Raw genomic sequence first — 18663 nt, 5'->3', positions numbered from 1 at the left:
AGATCCTGAAAATTAGGGAATCACATGTTGACACTTGGAATGCTGGATGGTTGAATTACAAGTGATCCTAGGTAAAGCTGGGATATTTTTAGCCCTTTACACAACCCATTGTACTTTCCAGAGTTCAGCACAGGCCCCAAGAACGCTGAGTTTCCCAGAGAGCTGTGCTGAGCTGCAGGAGTGGAATTAGTCTGGTTTTGAGAACAGGGCATGGGAAATCCTCCCACTTTGTTCACAGGTGTGTGAGGTTTGCACAGGCATTTCCTTAAGGAGTTTAATCTTTTTTCCATGCAAATGCTCATCCATGCCTACCTGCCCCTGACAAAACAAGACAATGTTTCCATTTGCAAACAGAGAAAGCAGCCTCAGATCAAAGATCTTGCCACTTTTCCTCAAAAACTGTTGATCCACCTGAATCTGTCAGATTTTTTCTAGGGGAAGTTCCCTGTCACCTGAACCAAACATATGCAGAGATTCAGGGAAATCTCCCAGAGCTGAGCACTCCCTCAGCACACCCTGCCATGGATAAATCCTGGATCTCATTGATCTGTGCATCCTCCCTGAGCATGGAAAATGAGTTTTCATTATAAATATTTGGATTGATCCAAAATACTAGTAATGGCTGCTTTAATACTTCTTGCCTGACCAGAAGCAAGCACTCTTGGAAAATGCTCAGGAAGAGTTTTCCTGGCTGAGCTGTGCCATGAGCAGGCTGTAGGATACTTTCATTTTATTACACTGAGGCTCTACTGCTCTTATGTATTAGAAGCTCATCCTTCTGTGTCTGAGTTATTACCTTTGTCCAACACTGGCTCTACTAGCTTAAATTTAGACCCTCTTAGTAAAAAGATATGGAAAACCTGTCATGTTCAGGAACTTTTCCTTACTGAATTTTAATACTTTGGACAGTCTGTAGCTCATTAATTAGTCTAGTTAGAAATTAAAACATCTGTTCCTCAGTTCTTAATGAAAATAGTTATAGTCAGCTAAGATGTTCTGCAATTATTGTGCTTATGCAAATAATTTTCTTAACTAATTTTTTATTTGGAACCTTGCTTAGTTATGTGGTTTTTTGCAATTAATACTTTATTTTCTGTAGTACTTTCATATGAAGGGTATTTTGATTACAATAACACAATCAAATTTCTGCATTAATCCAGAAAATACTATTTTGAAAGATTTGACTCCAAAGTGAGCGATTTATCTGGGGTTTGTTCTTTGGAGAAAACAAGCTTTATCCATTTTCTCCTTTAATGATAATCTTGGAATAAGAACCTTGTGAAAACTTCTCCTGGGGCAAATGTGAGATTAAAGGAGATGAGGTGAGAAGCTTGTAGTGAAAAGCCAAGGCTGCATAGAGGAGCTGGGCTCTGGTCCCAGTTCTGACCACAGAGGACATGGGGTCACCAGGCCAATGTCCTTTCCTGGGGAGGGATAACCTGCCAGGCTCTGGAGAAGCCATTTCATGATTGGATTTTTATTTAGAACTGTTATAGTAATTCCTTCACTAAGTGTGGAGAGACTGAATCTGGTGATACCAACCTCTTCCAGATTTTAACAAATGGAGAAGAATAATGTAGGTGCATTGCTGGATTCTTCCAATGAACATGGAGCATAATCCAGGAAATCTGCCCAGGGATGGTGCATACCTGTGTTATGTGAGAAATCAAAGTCCTGTTTTCATTCACTGTGTTCCATAATCTGCATTCCATGCTTGTTATGTTACAGTCACCCATAAAAATAGCCAAGTGAAAAGGCAGAATCTTTGCTTGCTTTCCCTTGGATGGTTTTTGTGTCTCCAGGGGCTCTGACTCGGCTGACACGGGCTCCAGGCTGGTTTGCTTCCACTGCTCCCTTAGTGCCAGCACTTGGTTCTTGTCCAGTCATTTAATCTTTGAAGCTGAAATAACTGCTTGTGTGAAATTGCTTGAGAAAGAAAAGCTCCTGGTGGACATGGCCTTGACTGGAACATCCCTGCACGGGCAGATCCATGGGAATTCCCAGGATGAGCCTGCTGAGTTTGGACACAGGGAGCAGTTGCCTTGGTCTATGAGAAAATGCTGCTGCTCAGAAGTGGATTCCTTTGGTTACTTAACTTGAAAGTGATGTGGCCAAACAATGTTATTGCTCTGTGAACTATTCAAATTATTGGAAAGACCTTTCACCACAGTAAAATGCAGTGTTTTGTGGCATTGATTTCTCATGTACACATGAGGTGTATAAAGCCTCAGAAGCAATGTTCACACAGATGAAAATATTGTTATTTTATATTTTCTTTTAATTTTTGGAAACCTCTGGAACGCCTCTCAACTTCTAGGCTGAAGAAGCCTTATTCTGCTATAAGATCCCTACAAGCTGCTGATTCAAGTAGAATCAAATCTAAGAGCTCCAGCTCAGAACTTGGCCCTGGATCTAAAGGAGCCTTCAGTCAGTGAGATTTTGAGGGACTAATCTGTGCTGCCTTTGGAGTAAATCAGGTCTTTTGAACATTTTTTCCAAATTATTGATTGGTTTTTCTACACAGATGATCACTTTCCTACTGTTGTTTAGATTCTGTTTTGCTTTGTTTGCTGCAATAAAAGCTATGTGAAAGTTAAAGTTTGCTTTAAAAAGTCAGAGGTTGTGCTGACATCCACCCCCTAAAAGGAACAGATTTCAGTTGTCACTATGGACAACTTGTAGTTCATTTGGGATGAAATTTGTATTATATAGTCCTAAGTTAATCAACTAATAATAGAACAGTGGTGGAATTGATTCATTAATCAACAAGATCCTTTGACTTCCATTGTAAAATACATTATGCTTTGAATATTGAATATGCAAATGCCCTACCTCCCACTCGAGCTATTTTCAAGACCTTAAAAGTGAAGAGATTTCTAGTTTGCTTTCATCCTGGGATGCACTGACAGAAGATCATTTAGATTTGATAACTCTGTGTGGTCACATGTTAAGTTTAATCCTTTACCTCATTCTTTATTATAATGCACTGGTCAAATGATATGTCCCAAAGATCAAGACAGATGACTGTGCTTCCCTTAGATTTTGCTCAGTTGGTTGGAGAGATTGTATTTATACTTTTGTAATCACTTGGAAATCACAGAAAGGGTGGTATTGTCTAAGCAATTAAAGGAAAAAAAAAAAAAAAAAAAAAGTCTTTTATATTAATGAAGAGGATGTGATTGATTTTGCTATGAAAAGGAATGAATTTGGTACTACTGTATTAAATGTGCCAATAATGTACCAGAGAGTGTGACAGGGGCTCAGGTGACCTTGTGTATCCTTGTCCAGGGTAGTAGCAGGATGTAGGATGTTATCCCAAAGCCTCACAGAGGCCAATCTGCATAGAGCACATTGAGTAATTTGTGGGTTTGTTCTTTCACCAAAAACGTTTATAGCTTTTGGCTTTAAAAATAGTTCTGGAGCGTAGCAAGAGAGAGGCAGCTTTGGCCTAGATATTGCACAGGATGGCAGATGAACAGGGTTGATTTCATTGTGGGCATTTTGCCCAGGACACTTTTTATAGAACATACAGTTACTCTGGGGGTTCTTAGCCTGTGGTCACATTGGGGGTTTGGGTTTATTCTGTAGAAGGGAGAGGGATAATTTTGCAAAAATAAGATTAAAGTAATTTTTGAAATGTAAGTTATTTTATGTTTGAATTTCAAACATGTATCAGTGGGAGTGGGATTAATTTTCTTCCTGGGGCTGCCTGGTCTGTGCTCCCTGCACACACTGAACGCCTCCTCATCCAGGAGCATTCTGAAGCCTGTTCTTACATCATTTACTCTCATAAATTTTATTTGCTTTCCATCTCTGGATCTGAATGCATTTTTTGAGCTGTGACTAGCGTTTACCTCGTAGCTCTCATGTAAAATCCAAGAATAAGAGCGGAGACTTCACAACAGATGGAAAACGTTAAAGCACAGAAAAACTTACCTGTTTGTTTCAACCCCTGGTGCTTGTGTTACAAATTAAACTCACACAGGTCCAGGTGCAGATCAACTGAGGCTGTTGGACTGTAAGGATTTTTATTATTTTACTCAGTCTTTAAGAAAAATATAAATTCTCCATTGCTTTAGATTTTGAGTCAAATAGATACTGCATTTCTGTGTTCAAATAGATACTGCATTTCTGTGTTCCTGTGCAAGGGCTCTGCTTTTATTTTTCTGGGTTTGAAAACTTAGCCAGAGATATCATCTAGGTCTGCAGGAGTCAAGGAAAGAGAACAAGTTTTAACTACTGAGAATATTTTTTTAAAAAATTTTCCCATGTCCTCTTCCCTTCCAATTTTGCTGCTGTCTGTGACCATGTTTTGGTCAGCAGAGCTGGGGCTCTGTTACAAGCGCAAATTACTGTTGCATTAAGTTTTTATTATCCATGACTCCCATAACGTTTTGCAAGGAGTATTTACTTTTCCAGCTGTCAAATGGTGGCGAGCAGAAGGGAGTGATCTCAGACCTGCAAATGAGTAAGCTGGGACAGAAAGCAGTGGAGCTGCTTTCCTTGATCTTGCTCAGTGAACGAATGCAGAGCTGAAAATAAATAGACCCTGGGAATCCTGAATTCCAGCCCTCTGCTCTAAACACTGCATTTTCCACATGCAGGACAAAGAGGACAATTACATTTTATGCAAAGTGAAGTTAAGTGAATTCCTGCTCTCTCTCCCCCAGTTCAAGCAGTACGTGAGCAAGCTGCGGAGCAAGAACACGTTTTACAAAAAGAAGAGGCTGGAAATAGCAGAGATCACGGCGGAGTACGGGATCCTGCAGAGGACCGAGGAGCTCCTGCGGCAGCGCCACGAGGCCATCCAGCAGCAGCTGGTAACCGGAGCTGGTGCTGCCCCCAGCCCTCCCTGCCCTGGGAGCAGCCCCGGCATCACAGGGGTGCTGCTGGGGTTATTCCAGTATCACCCTCAGCTCCTCTGCTCAAGGAGCCATTGGGCTACAAAAGGTATTTTTGTCTGCCCCCTCTGAGGCTGCTGTACTTTGTGTCCATCAGAACTGGTCTGCAGCTTCTTTTCAGACTGAGGGGCCTGACCCTGCTTTTTAAAGTCGATGGTAAATCTGTACAAATGCTGCTTAGGGCAAGGCTGAATGCTTAAATTACTTTTTTTTAGTGAGGGCTTAGAGAATGACCAACAGCAAATAGGATCCAAGTTACTGCTGTAAAATATATACGAGTAGTATTTAAAGAAAGAGTAGGCAAGAAGGAAACATTCTAACCCCAGAATATTTAGAAGAAAATGTGTTTAAATTTAAAACTGGATGAATCTTCCCTAAGCCAGAAGAGCAGCAGAAGGATTTCTGCTCTGGATAACTGTAAGCATCCCAAATGCAGGAACACTCTGTGGTATTTTCTTTCAATCCCTCTATTCTTGTAACCAAAATACTTTACAAAATAATTAACTGCATCTTCTGATCAAGCAGACAGACTTTACATATTGAACTTCTTCAGAGCCTGGCCTCCAGCCCACTTTACTCTGTGGAAACTCTCTGTTCAGTTCATTGAGCATTGGATGACCAAATATTGTATTTAAAGCAGGTTTTTATTGTTCAGGCACATGATAAAATCTACTTTTCTGGAAGCTAGATTAATTATAATAAATTGATTAACAAAATAAATTCATTACAGTACTTACCCTTTTCACTTCTTCACAATATTTGGCTCCAAGAAGGAATTTGCTGTTTCTTGGTTAGTGGACTCACATCCAGCATTTATTGTTTGTGTCTGCAGCAAGCAATTGAGGAGAAGAAAGGAATCTCTGGATACAGCTACACCCAGGAGGAGCTGGAAAGAGTCTCTGCAGTGAAGAGTGAAATGGATGAAGTAAAAGGCCAGACATTAGATAACATGTCTGAAATGGTGATTTTAGTCTTAAACTATTGCATTTCCTTCAGTTTGAGTATCTGGTTCCTCGGCATATAAAACCCAATTTAATGTTTTTGTTTGGGTTTATAATGTTCCTTTAATCTGTGTTTATACATGTATATATAAATATTTCTAACAAACACATCTGCAAAGATAATCTTTAGAAAGTTTACTAAAATATGTGTTTCTTTTCTTTAAAGTCCTGCAAATAAATCCTTCTTTTCTCCCCTTCAGAAACTTTAGGGATATCAAATCTTCTTCTCTTTGATTCTTTACTTTTTTTGTGATTTCAGAAGTGGTTTCATATTTGTTCTTATTTGACACATGGTTTGAAAGAGACAAATGGTTTGAATCTGTAATGGAGGCTTTTTCTAAAATGTTTGTAAATCACTGGAGTTAAGCATTTGTTGAAAAGATACTTAATATGCTTAAAGAGCTAAATAGCTTGTCTTTTTCTTTATAGCCTGATTTTCAATTGCCCTTAGAACTGTCATGTTTAATTTACCTGCCCACGTAGCCATAGAAGCAAGAAAGAACTTGAATTTCTAATTATTATAAAAATACTATAAGAGAGCAAAAAGCAAAATAGCATCTTTTTAACTCCTTAAAGCACTTTTAAAATAAAGTGATGCAACTAAAATAGAATTACTCTCAAACAGAAAGGTGGATGCAATTTGAATTTTCAGTCTAAATATATCAAAGTGACTCAATTTTAATATTTTCAAGCTTTATTTAACCTATGCAAGTGTATTTGTTTTCTTAAGGATTTCTTCCTTTCTCTGAGCCCTCTCTGTGCATCCCCTTTATCTCCCCTGCTCCTTCAGCTCTTTGGTGTCTGGCACATGGGCAGTGCCCTGGACTTCTTTGGGATGTTCTCAGTTAGAACAATGGGAGCAGAATTTGCCTCATTTGTAGGAATGACCCCACTGCCAGTTGGTCTTTTTCCCTTTATTAATTAGGCCTAAACTTCAGTTGTATAATTAAGGTTTCATTACACATTTTTTCTCTCTATATTTTGGTTTACTTCCCTTTCTCGTCACATTCCTAATTATATAAATGTATAATTAGGGTCATAGAGTTAATGAACATTATTTTGTCCCTTTTTCAGGTGAAGAAACTGAATGCCATGGTGGCAGAGAAGAAGGCAAGCCTTGCTCCTGTCATCAAAGAGCTGAGGCAGCTGCGTCAGAGCTGCCAGGTTTGTAGAAACACTCCTCTCTTTCTGTGTAAATCGAGTCAAACCCACAAATAAATCCAATTTACAGATCTCTGAAGTGCTCTACAAGGACATGATCAACTCTGAGGGAAAGCTGGAAATAGCAGAATGTGTCAACAGCATTTGCAGCAGGCAACGTGCTGAAGGTTGGGATTTGTAAAAGCTGACATTGCAGGCACAAAATTCAGTCCTTTATAGCAATTTGAAAAATTACTACATCAGGGGAAAATGTGAAAAGTCATAGTTCAAACCCACAGCAAAGTTAGTTTCAGATTAGCTGCAAAGCTATTTCTGTATTTCAGCACTGATGATCCCAACCAATGCTGTCCTTTCTGAGTGGATTGCAGATCACTTCTCATCCAAATGTTGGCTACATTGATCTAATTCCTGCATTAGTCTGTGGCACTGACAAATTTGTCCATTTGTTCTCAAAATTTTATAGAGAGCTGGGGAAAAAAAGTCTTTTGGGTCTACAGCTGCCATAAGTTGGCTCATTACCATGGAATTAAATAAACTGATGCATTTATCTATCAATGAAATTTCCAGAAAAACCTACTTTTAATGGTTCCATTCAAAGTGTCAGCAGATGAAATCCAGCAAAGGTGTTGATTGTGCACAGCTGGAAATCTGGCTTTTCATAGGGAGCACTTATATTGATCCTTTCTTAATGTCTATTTTTATAATTATTTGTTCTTTCTTCTTGCAAGCACAGCCTTGTTATCCTGGCAGGGTACAGAGGGAATTTTCTTCTCTGTGATCCCCAGGATGTGAGGGGATTGGTGGCTTCCCTGTGCAACCACAGCCCTGTGCCAGCCAGAGTCACACTCCTGAGCGTGCCAGGAGCTGGGGCTGGTGTGTGAGGGGCTGAGTGTCACATGCCAGTCACAGGAAGATTTCACTGATGTGCCCTTTTGCCCTTTTCACCAAGGAATTAACTCAAGAATGTGATGAGAAGAAAATCCAGTATGACAGTTGTGCAGCCGGCTTGGAGACCAACCGCTCAGCGCTGGAGCAGGTGAGGTGGGGCTGGCTCCTGCACTGGATAAATGCTGTGCATAAATGTTGTGTATGTAAGAATATACCACATATGCTGTGGTACAGTGTTCCCCTGCCTTCCCTCAGGATATGGAAAGTACAAATCCAGTCGGTGACCCACAGGTCGTGCCTGAAGCTGCTGTGTGGGGTGGCTGCAGTCACACGGGTCCTGAACAGCAGCACAGGGACTCAGGGTGCTTCATCCAGCTCTGATCTGAAATCCTGCTGCCCTGGACAGTGTCTGTTAGGGAAGAATTTGACCATAAAATAAAGATTAATTGATCAAGACAAATCTTTATATGCAGTTAACAGTTTCACTGCATTAGCAACAAATTCAATGGATAATTAATGACTGAAACTGGTGGTGAGGAGACTTCATTAAATGGGACTGTCTTATATTCCTGCCTTGTCTCACTCCATCACTCCTGTGAATTTTCACTGGGCTTGGTTTCTCAAGGCCTTGACCTCAGATAAATACACTGCAAGGTAAACAGGGAGTACCTTTAAAGTGAAGGTGGATATATGGAGAGTTAATTTCCTGCTCTAAAAATTCCTTTGTAGGGTCCTTCATACCAGATGGACCTGGTATGAAAGGGACCTTCCAAAGAAACTATTTTACAACAGCAATCAAGCCTTTTCTTCTTGGCAGACAGCTCTTAGTCATTTTCTACCACGTGGTGACAATCACATCCACTGACTGAGCTGGACATGAGTTGAACTGCAGAATTCAGTTTTCCAGCTGATGGTCTGAAAAGTCACAGTGACAGAGCTCTGGAATTGCAAATGCTGTGCTGCCTGGAATGTGTACAGGAATTCCATTGGGATCATGAGGTTTTTTGGGAATGGATCATTTAGAGATGGGAGCAACCCACTATCTCCAGACTCCACATAATTATTGATTGGTGATTAACTTACTATTGGCATGTCTGTAGCTTCTAACATGCACTTTGCAGGTGTGTTCCAGGAAATGCTTGTTCACAGCTGTGCCTGGCACTTCAGATGTGCTAAGGAGCAGGAGTCTTGGCAGCACTGCTGAAGTGTCTGTTAGAAGTCAGGCATTAATAAAAACCTGTTAACAGCCATTTTGCATCTCTGACTGTGACTGAAACTGCAAATCTAAAACCACTCAGTTGTCTTTCACTCTAAAAGAGACTTGTGGAAAGCCCAAATTATATAAATATTTGAGAAATTATCAATTCAGGATGATGATGAGGATGATGATGATGATGATGATGAGGATGATGATGATGATGATGATGATGATGATGATGATGATTAACTCTCATGGTTTATATGGCAAAACAGGGCATCTCCTGGGAACTTGCAGTCACCATGTTCTTTGGAATCTTACTCTTTTCCCACAGGAAGTGAAAGGGCTTCTTGAGGAGTGTGCCCAGGAAGAGAGCAACTACCATTACATTAACTGCATGAAAAGGGTGAGAGCACAAATTGTGCACTGTGAGGTGAAATGGCAATTATCAGATACACAGCCATATATCAATTTAAATGATGCATTTCTCTGCAGAGCCTGGAGGTCCAGCTGCAGCGTGCCAAGGAGGAAATGAAGGCCTACATGTCCCCAGACCCGCAGGAGCGGCGCAGGGCGGTTCGGTGAGTGGGGCAGGGCGCTCCCCTTGGGAGGGTTCTCTCCCCCTGGGAGGATTCTCTCCCCTTGAAGGAGATTCACAAACTGAGACTGAAGTCAGGAATTTTCTCATTGGCATTTGGAGGAGTTCACCTGATAAATTTAGAAACACTATAATAATCTAAAAATAAGCATCTCGGATTCCAGCCTATACTGCTGGAAATGTTTGAGTTCTCTCAGACATACCAGGAGATTTGCCCTTCCCATTGGAGATTCTCAGCCCAGGAGAGGCTTTAACTGGCAGCCCCACACTCTGAGGATGGTTCTGCACCATCCCATGAACCTCCATCCTTACCCTCAGTTTCACTGACTCCAGTGAAAATCCACTTCCTTCGTCCCATGGCTCTCTTCAGGACCCCTTGCCTTTGACTGGCAGGGAGAGAAACAGGAAATACTATAAATTGAGCAGCTGATTATTTTTGGTGTAGTTTTCTATTTTAAATCGAAATTTTTCCTGCCAAACATGGAAATGTTTTCTGAGAATGAGATATTTCAGATTCATTATCTGTGCTAAGAAGTCTAAATGTTTCCATGTCATAGAGATTTTTTACACTTAACTAAGTGTAACTTAACTAAATATTTTTGTAAAAGTATCCTGTTGAAAATGTTGTGTATGGTCAATCTTGTAAAAGCTGAAACAAAATTCAGGCAACAGTCAACAAACTGTTTCAAAATTAGGCATCAGGAAAATCCAAAACATTTCTAATTTCCAGTTGGTAAAAGTGTCAAAATATCCAGGGCTTATTCTTCATAATTAGTTTTTTAAAGTTTCAGAATATTGCATAAAATAGAAATTGTTTTCCAGAAAAGTAAATCTTAGATCCTTGTTGTCAACAAAATAATCCAGTGGGTGTCAGTAGTTTTACAAGGTGGTCTTTGCTTTCCCACCACAGTACTTCCCAGTCACAAAAACATTTATCGAAACAGTTTTAAAATTCACGTTGGCTCAGTTTTATGGCCATTGATAGGGAAATGTGTCAAACAGTGAGAAAACTCCAGGGATTCTTTCAGGAGAATCCATCAGATCCTTCCTGAAGCCCCTTGCACTGCATCTCCATGTTCTAGGACAGGAGGCAGAGATCACCAGGAAGGGAAGGACCAGAGTAACATCCATCACAGAGCTCTTCTGCAAGGATGTGAGGCATGGGAGTGTTCAAACACTGTGTAGTAAAGAGTGTAGGAAAGTAAGAGTAAGCAAAGAATTAAAACTACGAACACTGGGGAGGGAGAAGAGAAGGACGAGGAGAGAGAAGGTGATGGAGGCTGAGAGGGCTCTTGCTCCATCTTACAAAATAATGACAGGCTGTAGGAAATAAACATTTATCTGATGAAGGAAAGATGAAACAGCACAAGGCTGTTTAAGCAGAAGGCCAAACAGATAAAACCTTAGAGATGATGTGAATATTCATGAAGATGAGGCAGCAGGGTCAGACAGTGGGGAGTGGGAGCACAGGTTGGTTCACTCCAACTCAAACACTTGGGAATTGAGCATCCAGGATGTGGGGCAGCCCTCAGAGCCCAGTGCTGGAATGGAGCACAAGCCCAGCTATGCACCCAGGTATGGTGAGGGAATGTGAGCAGAGGCAATGTTACCCCTCTTTGCTGTCCCTGTTTCACTCCTGACTGTGGAAATTATCCTCCCACAGCAACCAGCCACAGTCCTGACCTTTCCAAGAGGTCACAGAACTGTCTCATTTCAATGAGTTGCTGCAAAGCTCAATACAGAGATCTTAGCAAAAAAATGAGACTATTACATTTTTCTCTAGACATCCCTTTAGAACCTGAATGTCTTTTTCAGCAGTGCTGGAATGTAAACGGAGTAAAAATGAACCATAAATAGAATTGCACTTTCCTAACAACGTATTGAACAAAAAATGTCTTAATTCAGACCCTCTTTATTGAATATAAACTCTCTGTTCCGTGGAGTCACTTGTTAGGAATGTGAAAAGTTAATTTTCTTTTCTAAAAATAGAAAGTTGTGGGGTTTTAACAAAGTTATTAAGTTACATTCTTTCCAGTCATCATTATAAATAGTAAAGAAAAACTTACTAGGAAAGACATAAAATCTTCTGATGATTCCTTTGAAAACTCTACTTTTTAAAAAAAGGGAGGGTGTTCTAGAGGCCAAATGTGTGAGAACACGTGGTGTGTGCCAGGGCAAAGAAGCAGCTTCAGCCTCACCTCCAGTTGGGTGAGGTGCTGGGATCAGTGGGACAGCACAGCACCTGGAGCAGCCTCAGCACAGCTCTGATCTGTTCTGGCTGTAATTGTCCAGGAGCAAGAGATCCTAAAGTGATCCAGCTCTGTTCCTGTGGAGGCAGAATCAGCTGGCCCCAGGCCCAAGTGCTCCAGTCAAAGTCCTGGAGTATTTGGGAGAAAGGGAAGGAATAAGAAAACACAGTGCTTTGGGTCCACACAGCTGCTCTCACACACCAGGAAACCTTCAGGCTTTGGCATTGTGAAGGCTGACATTTCTTTCTGGAAATTAGGATTTCTGTACTCAGAGGTCATCTACCCTAAGCACTTTGGGAAGCTCTTTAAATGAGCTGGGTTATTTTGAATTCCACTAGCTGACTCTCACACCAGAAAAATGTAATAATTACACACAAAATAGAATTTATTTTTTTTCCCCTAAGTGTATTTTTTTTCTACTGTCACATTTTAGAAAAGCTGAAGATAAGTCAGTCCCTGTGCTGTTGTGGTTTGCATATTTTTCTGTCAGGGGTCATGTGTCAGCTTTGGGTATGGTAGAGTGATCTGGCCACTGGGTACAGACAGAGGTGGCCAGCCAGGGCTTTCCATGCTGAATGGCAGCATTAACACTTCTCAGCCTATACTTAGGCCCCAAAATGTGAGGGCTGTTTTCTGGGAGAGAAACGTGCAGCATTGCCACTGGACTTGTCAGGCCTGGGGTGAAATGTCATTCCCCTTCATTCCTGGACTTTCCCACTCATTCCAATGTTACATTCACAGCAATTAAGGGCTGTGGGTCTGTAAATTCTGACACTTGCATAAGTGAGGCCATGGCTTCCCTCAGGATGTCACCAGGATAAATTAATCACAAAAAGGATCAGGATCTCATCTGCATGGTCTCACTGTTGCCCTCAAGCTGGAAGGAGCAGTGACCTTGCCTGCTTCAAAAATGTAAGGGACCTTAGCCAGTATCTCTTTCCCAGCTGCACAGCTGAGACAAGGAGATCTGATCCTTCATACCAAGGGATGTGATGTCCAATGACAAAAAGGGTTTTTTTGTGTTTCCTCTTCTATCTCATTTATGAACCTCCCAATACTTCCATCATTTTCCATGTTTGCATCATTATTCTGTCCTGTTCCACAGAACTAAGTCATGATAAAAGCATTTTATGTTTCCTTCAGAGAACAGTATACAAGAATAATCCTTGAACAAGAAAACCTTGGGAAGGTAAGAATGAGGCTTTTACCTTGTACAGCCATTGTACGGTTCATATTTTTGTGGGGCTTATTCCCAAAGGCTGTGGTCAGTCTTTTATAAAAAGCATTGTACAACCTACAAAGAAAATTCCATCACTGCTGGCATTGGTAATTAATACCCTGGAAAAGGATCCTGCTCCCTCCTCAGGGCTGGATTTCCTGCAGGGAATAGCATGAGCTGCTGTAAGGGATAGGCAAACAGCTCGATGTGGCAGCACATTCCCTGAAAATCATTTGGATAAGACCCTGAAACAAGGGCATAACGAACTGTGCCAGCTCAGATCTTCTGCTGTATATAAAGCAACCTGTTGAAGATAATAAATTCTGAGCCTGTCACCCTTATCACTGCTGCTAAAGGCCAGGGGATCAGCGGTGTCAGACAAAAGCAGTTGTCCCGTTTTAATCTTGTCTGAGGCTCAGATCAGCAGGGACAAGGCTGGGCTTAGCAAGTCACACCAAACAGCTTTTATTAATTTCCTTTTCTTAGTCAGTCTGAGTGATTTTTACAGGTCTGAGCTGCCTCTATTAATAATCAGGAGGGGGTTTAATTGTAAAACATTGATTTCAAGTTAGAGTATCATGATAGCAATCCATTGCGGGTTGCACCTTGATACTGCAGGAGCTCTGTTTAGAAATGATGTCAGATTTTTCGCAGAAGTTCTCAAATAGATAAGACTAATATTTAGACAGTTAAAAACCATGGAAATAGTGTCAATCCATACAAAGATCTAAGTCCCAGGTGTTAATGCTTTTAGCACTTGCAGGGAGTGTTATCAAAGTGAACAAAACAATATTTCCATAGCATATAAAAATCTCTGTCTTTCCAAGCAGCTTATGTGAGCAACTTTTGTGGTGGAGCTGTTGCAGAAATCTGATATTCTTGTATTTTTAACAGAAACTACGAGAGAAACAGAAAGTTGTACGGGAAAGTCATGGGCTGAATATGAAGCAAATGAAAATGTGGCAGGACTTCGAGCAATTAATGGAATGTAAGAGAGAATGTTTTCTGAAACAACAAAATCAATCAACCATTGGTCAGATCATTCAGGAAGGAGGTAAAGATAGGCTTGTGTTATGAATTCTTCCTCCTGATACCCACATGAATTAGGAAGGCTCTTGTTAAATACTGTTGCTTTCATCAGTTCTCCAATTTTTGTACATGGCTTGGTTTTGGTGCATAAACAGAGTGAGCAAAGAACCCCTCTGGAAGTTTTTGCTCCACTGTCTCAGTGACAATGTGCCATGGTTGGAAGCTGTTGGGAGGGCTGCACTGGGGTGAACCTGCTCATAAATCCGTGTTTTATGAGGCCAGGAATGGCACGCATCTGTTGAGAGATCAAAGGGAAACAAATCCTTCTGCAGGGTCACAGAAAACTCACGTAATTGCTCTGCCCCTCATTCTCCGTCGATAAGGTTACATTTTTGCAAGGCCTGCGACTTGATATTGTATAATTGTGGCGCTGCTGGCTCTGCCGCTGTCGCTATTGTCCTTACCCAGGCAGTGTGGCAGCCCGGCCCCAACACTCCTGCTCATTCTTTCCTTGCACGGTTGAGCTCAGCTGATTGCCTGTAGAACAATCACTTGGATTCTGCTGTTGTTGGATCTTTTGCTGTTGTTGTTTTTAACAGAAGTTTTTTTTCTCGCACATTTACCTCCTTTATATTTTCTGAGTTGCCAGTGTGAAAATGCAAAGGGAGCTCGGCTGAAGCTTTCCTCAGGGAGGAGTTCTGAGCTGTTTTGTCTGCACAGTGCAATTCCAAGGGGATTACACACACACAAAGAGGGTCACCCCAGGGCTGGAGGTTATCCCTGGGTGTAGATATGGCCCAGGGGTTCTTGCATCTGGCCTGGAGCGCAGCCCTGAGCTGAGAACAGCTGTCCCTGCCCCCAGAGGTGCCCCAGGGCTGAGCCAGGGGCACAGGGATGGAGCTGAGGACTCGAGTGTCCCTCGCTCGTCACCATTCCGGATGAGCAGCTCCTGGCCCCCATCACACATCAGCAGCACAGAGATAATTCTGTGGGACCAGAACTCCTGCTGTTCTCCTTCGGCTTACTGGATTCCTAGATAGGTTGGTGAGGTTTTTTATAGTTTTTCTGCCTGAAGTAGAATGTCTTTTTCCAGGATATAAAAAAAGTAATTTTGCTTTCTTTGATACCTAACTATGAGATCTTTTGCTGGTTTCTATATCCAGAGAGTATGGTAATTATAGAGTTCCTGGTTTGCCTTTGCATTAAATATATTTGTTAACAGGACTAAAATAAAAGCTGGCAAAACTTCATTTTGACTGTATGGTATTCTTCTTTTTTACATTTTTTAGGTGAAAGAATGAAATTGTTGGTGGGTGGGCCACAGGAAAAATGGGTTATTTAATAACATTTATTTGAGAATCTTCCAGAGGGCTCACCACAGTGTGAGGAGCGTGTCTCAAATCCACAGATCCCAGAACATCCTCATGCCAGCCCTCCCACACTGCCAAATAGCTGGAGATATTTTTCCCCAACAGCTGCACCCTGACCCACCCCAGGCCAGGCAGAAGAGCAGGGTGCCCCTTGGCACAGGGTGGAAGGAAGGCAGAGGCACAGGTAGAGCTGTGCCACCACTGCCTGCTCCAGGAGCTGATTGCTGCAGCATTTAGTGAGGCAGGGAGAAGCTCAGGGAAGGCCAGGCTGTGTGGGGTGGGCACAGCCATCTCCAGAGACACCTGGGTGCTTTGTGCCTCCTGCCCTGTGCCATCATTCCCACACAGCACCTGCACAGGGCTGCAGAGCTGGAAAAGCCACAGCAGTCCCATTCCTGGACTTCCAACGGAGGCGTTTGCTGAAGGCTTGACAGCAATAGTAAAATAACACAGACAAGGAGATATGAGACATGCTGAAAACGTGGGATAATCACCAAAAATGGACATTTAGGTTACTTAGGAATCAGCTTGTGGTTGGAGTCACTAGACACAGCAGGGAGAAAGGGGATTTCATAGACTTGAAATCAAAACTTTTAACCAAACCTTAGAAATCCTATTTGACTGGACCATTTACACAAAGATGTATGACAGGGATTAGCCTGCTGCCTAGGATAAAGCAATGCCTTGGAAATTCACAGCAATGATGAGGAGTAAGACTGAGTGCAATAATTTTCTGGTTTTCTGTTCAGTTACCCTAAAAATAGTTCATCTTTCTTGCTTATAAAAACAGTTTATTGCTAGTTACTCAAAGATGACGTGATTGTTGTTCTGATCTGATTAGTGCTCTGTCATTTGTGCTGCACCAAGAAAGGGCACACAGATTATACACTGCAGCAGCAGCAGCAAAATGACTTCTGAGATGAAGCAGAAAATCATAATAACTGTTATCAAAGGAAAATTGGAAAAACTCAAACACTATTTTTAGCTTTTTATACAAGTGGACATTTAATAAATGCAGCTTTAATGGATTCTGTTCCACTGGCTTTTCCACCTAGTTCAGGATTTGATGGGAGATTTCAAAAATCTTGGAATTTCAGAGTTTTATCTTCCTAACTTGCAACAAAAAGCTAACTTCTCAGTTTTTTACTTTATTATTAATAGCCTGGCTGGTTAATAAGATTAAACATCCCATGTGGCAAAATACTTGCATTTCTCTTGGGAAGATCCAAATAAATAAAAAATTTAGATAAATTCGGGGCAGCAGCACTTACCAATTTGTCCCAGCTGGAATCTGAGCAGCCCCATGAGCAGCAGCTCACTTTGTTTCCAAAGGCTTCTCCTTATCCCTATCCAGAACTGGGTGAGGAGGCATCCCAGCTATACAACTACTGTAATATTCTGCAGCTTTGCTGGATTTAGTGATGTTGATTTCAGCTGTCCTTGGAGCTACAGCAAGATCCACATGGACCTGAGAGATGAAATAGTTCCAGGCATCAGAAACAGGCATGAGAAAGCAGCACATCCACTGTTTTACAGGAGCAGCCATTTACCATCTGGGTATCAGATCATTTGGTTTATCTTAGAGGTACCATCTTACTTCCATTTGAACTAAAATGGATGTTATAAAACTTCCTTCACTACCCAAATCTAGCATTGCTTATTTTCATCTCTACTCTCATGGAGTACTGAGGATGTCACATAGGTGCCCCACAGTCATGTGTTTAAATATCCTAATTCCCAGAGCTTTCTTGACAAGACTTCCCTACAGTGTGCTGCTGCTCTCAGTTCAGAACATGCTGCAGTAGAGGTGTTCAGCAGTGCCTGGAGGTATCCATGGATAATGTACAACCTATGGAAACAATATGGGATCTGTTCTCCAGTGCCTTGCTGGTTCAGGAGCTGGAAGTGCAGGTCAGAGCTGCACCTTGGGTCAGTGTTTTCTGTCCGGCCCAGAGGCAGCTCAGTGCTCAGTCTCTGGTGACTGTCCCCAGAGAGCCATCGATGCAGAGCCCTTTGGCCTGAATTCGGTGCCTGAATCCCTGCCCTGGCAGTGCTTGGCCAGCCTGGAGCCAGCTCCCACATGAAGGCAGCTGGAGACTGACTGAAGGCACAGGGACTGGAGCAGTCACCTGGAAATGTCCCCTTGGGAGAGAGGCTGTGACACAGCAGGGCGTGGGGCACTTCTCCATCACCCTGAGTGGGACAAGGGCAGCTCTGGGCTCTCTCTCTGGCCCTGTGTTTGCTCAGAGCTCCTGTGAAAAGCAAATCCCCGTGCCTGGGGTTATCACTCCTGGCAGGAGGTTCCTGCCGAGGGAACGCTGTTAACCCTTCAGCTGCCTCGCTGCACTGCTGTATAACAGGACTGACATTCTCATGGCCGTGCCAGCGCTCCAGTAAGGAAGTATTACACGAATCAACAACTTTATCACAAGGTCCCACCTGTCTGGCAACACCCACGTTGGAGTTGTTTTCTAACAATCAGAATCTGACCTATTTCCAGCTCGTTTAAAGAGTTCAGGCTCTCCAAATCCTCAGTGTCTGTCCCTGAGCAGTAGTTTTGCAGTGGCAGTCTCCAAACTCCCGAGGCAATCCGTGTTGTTCCAAGGGCACTGGGTGAAAAGGACATTTTTCACACTTGCCTGGCACTGATTTCCCTGATTCCCGTGGTGGTGTCACCCTGGGTGAGCAGCTCCTGAAGAGGGAGCAAACATGTCCCAAATAATCCGCAGGAACTGGGAGACAAACCTTACTTTCACAAAACCCTCCCTGACTTCAGTGGGAGTTTTGCCAAAACAAGGTCTGCTGGATTTAGCTCTGTTCTTCATCCTGACAGAACAAGCAGGAATTAAAGGGCCCATCATCAGATTTATAGCACACTGAAAATAAAAACAACAGTAATTATCTAAAATAACGACTCTCAGCCAACACAAATCAATGTTCTGTTGGACATGTTCTAATTTATAACAAAAATTAAATGTTCGTGGAAGATTTTCTCAAGCAATCGAAATAACAAATCTTGAGCAAAGTGGTTTGATTTTTAGTAGACATT

At 42.1% G+C, this 18663-nt stretch overlaps 1 protein-coding gene across 2 annotated transcripts in view; it reads left to right on the top strand.

Moving 5' to 3' along the window:
- IFT81 (intraflagellar transport 81) overlaps positions 1-15494 on the top strand; it is a 37360-nt gene extending 21866 nt beyond the window's left edge. The window contains exons 11-18 of one of the 2 annotated variants that reach the window (XM_056504315.1): positions 4671-4820; positions 5734-5862; positions 6977-7066; positions 8013-8099; positions 9484-9555; positions 9645-9730; positions 13140-13185; positions 14110-15494. In XM_056504315.1, coding sequence (XP_056360290.1) covers positions 4671-4820; positions 5734-5862; positions 6977-7066; positions 8013-8099; positions 9484-9555; positions 9645-9730; positions 13140-13185; positions 14110-14292 — 843 coding nt within the window. In that variant the 3' untranslated portion in view covers positions 14293-15494. The remainder of the gene's footprint in view (positions 1-4670; positions 4821-5733; positions 5863-6976; positions 7067-8012; positions 8100-9483; positions 9556-9644; positions 9731-13139; positions 13186-14109) is intronic. The other variant, XM_056504316.1, reaches the window with a different exon arrangement.
- Positions 15495-18663: the final 3169 nt, after the last annotated feature.

Source organism: Oenanthe melanoleuca, chromosome 15 (assembly GCF_029582105.1).
Source record: "Oenanthe melanoleuca isolate GR-GAL-2019-014 chromosome 15, OMel1.0, whole genome shotgun sequence".
Lineage (NCBI taxonomy): Eukaryota > Metazoa > Chordata > Aves > Passeriformes > Muscicapidae > Oenanthe > Oenanthe melanoleuca.
Note: the sequence above shows the minus strand (reverse complement) of the source record. Positions and strands in the feature narration are given on the sequence as shown.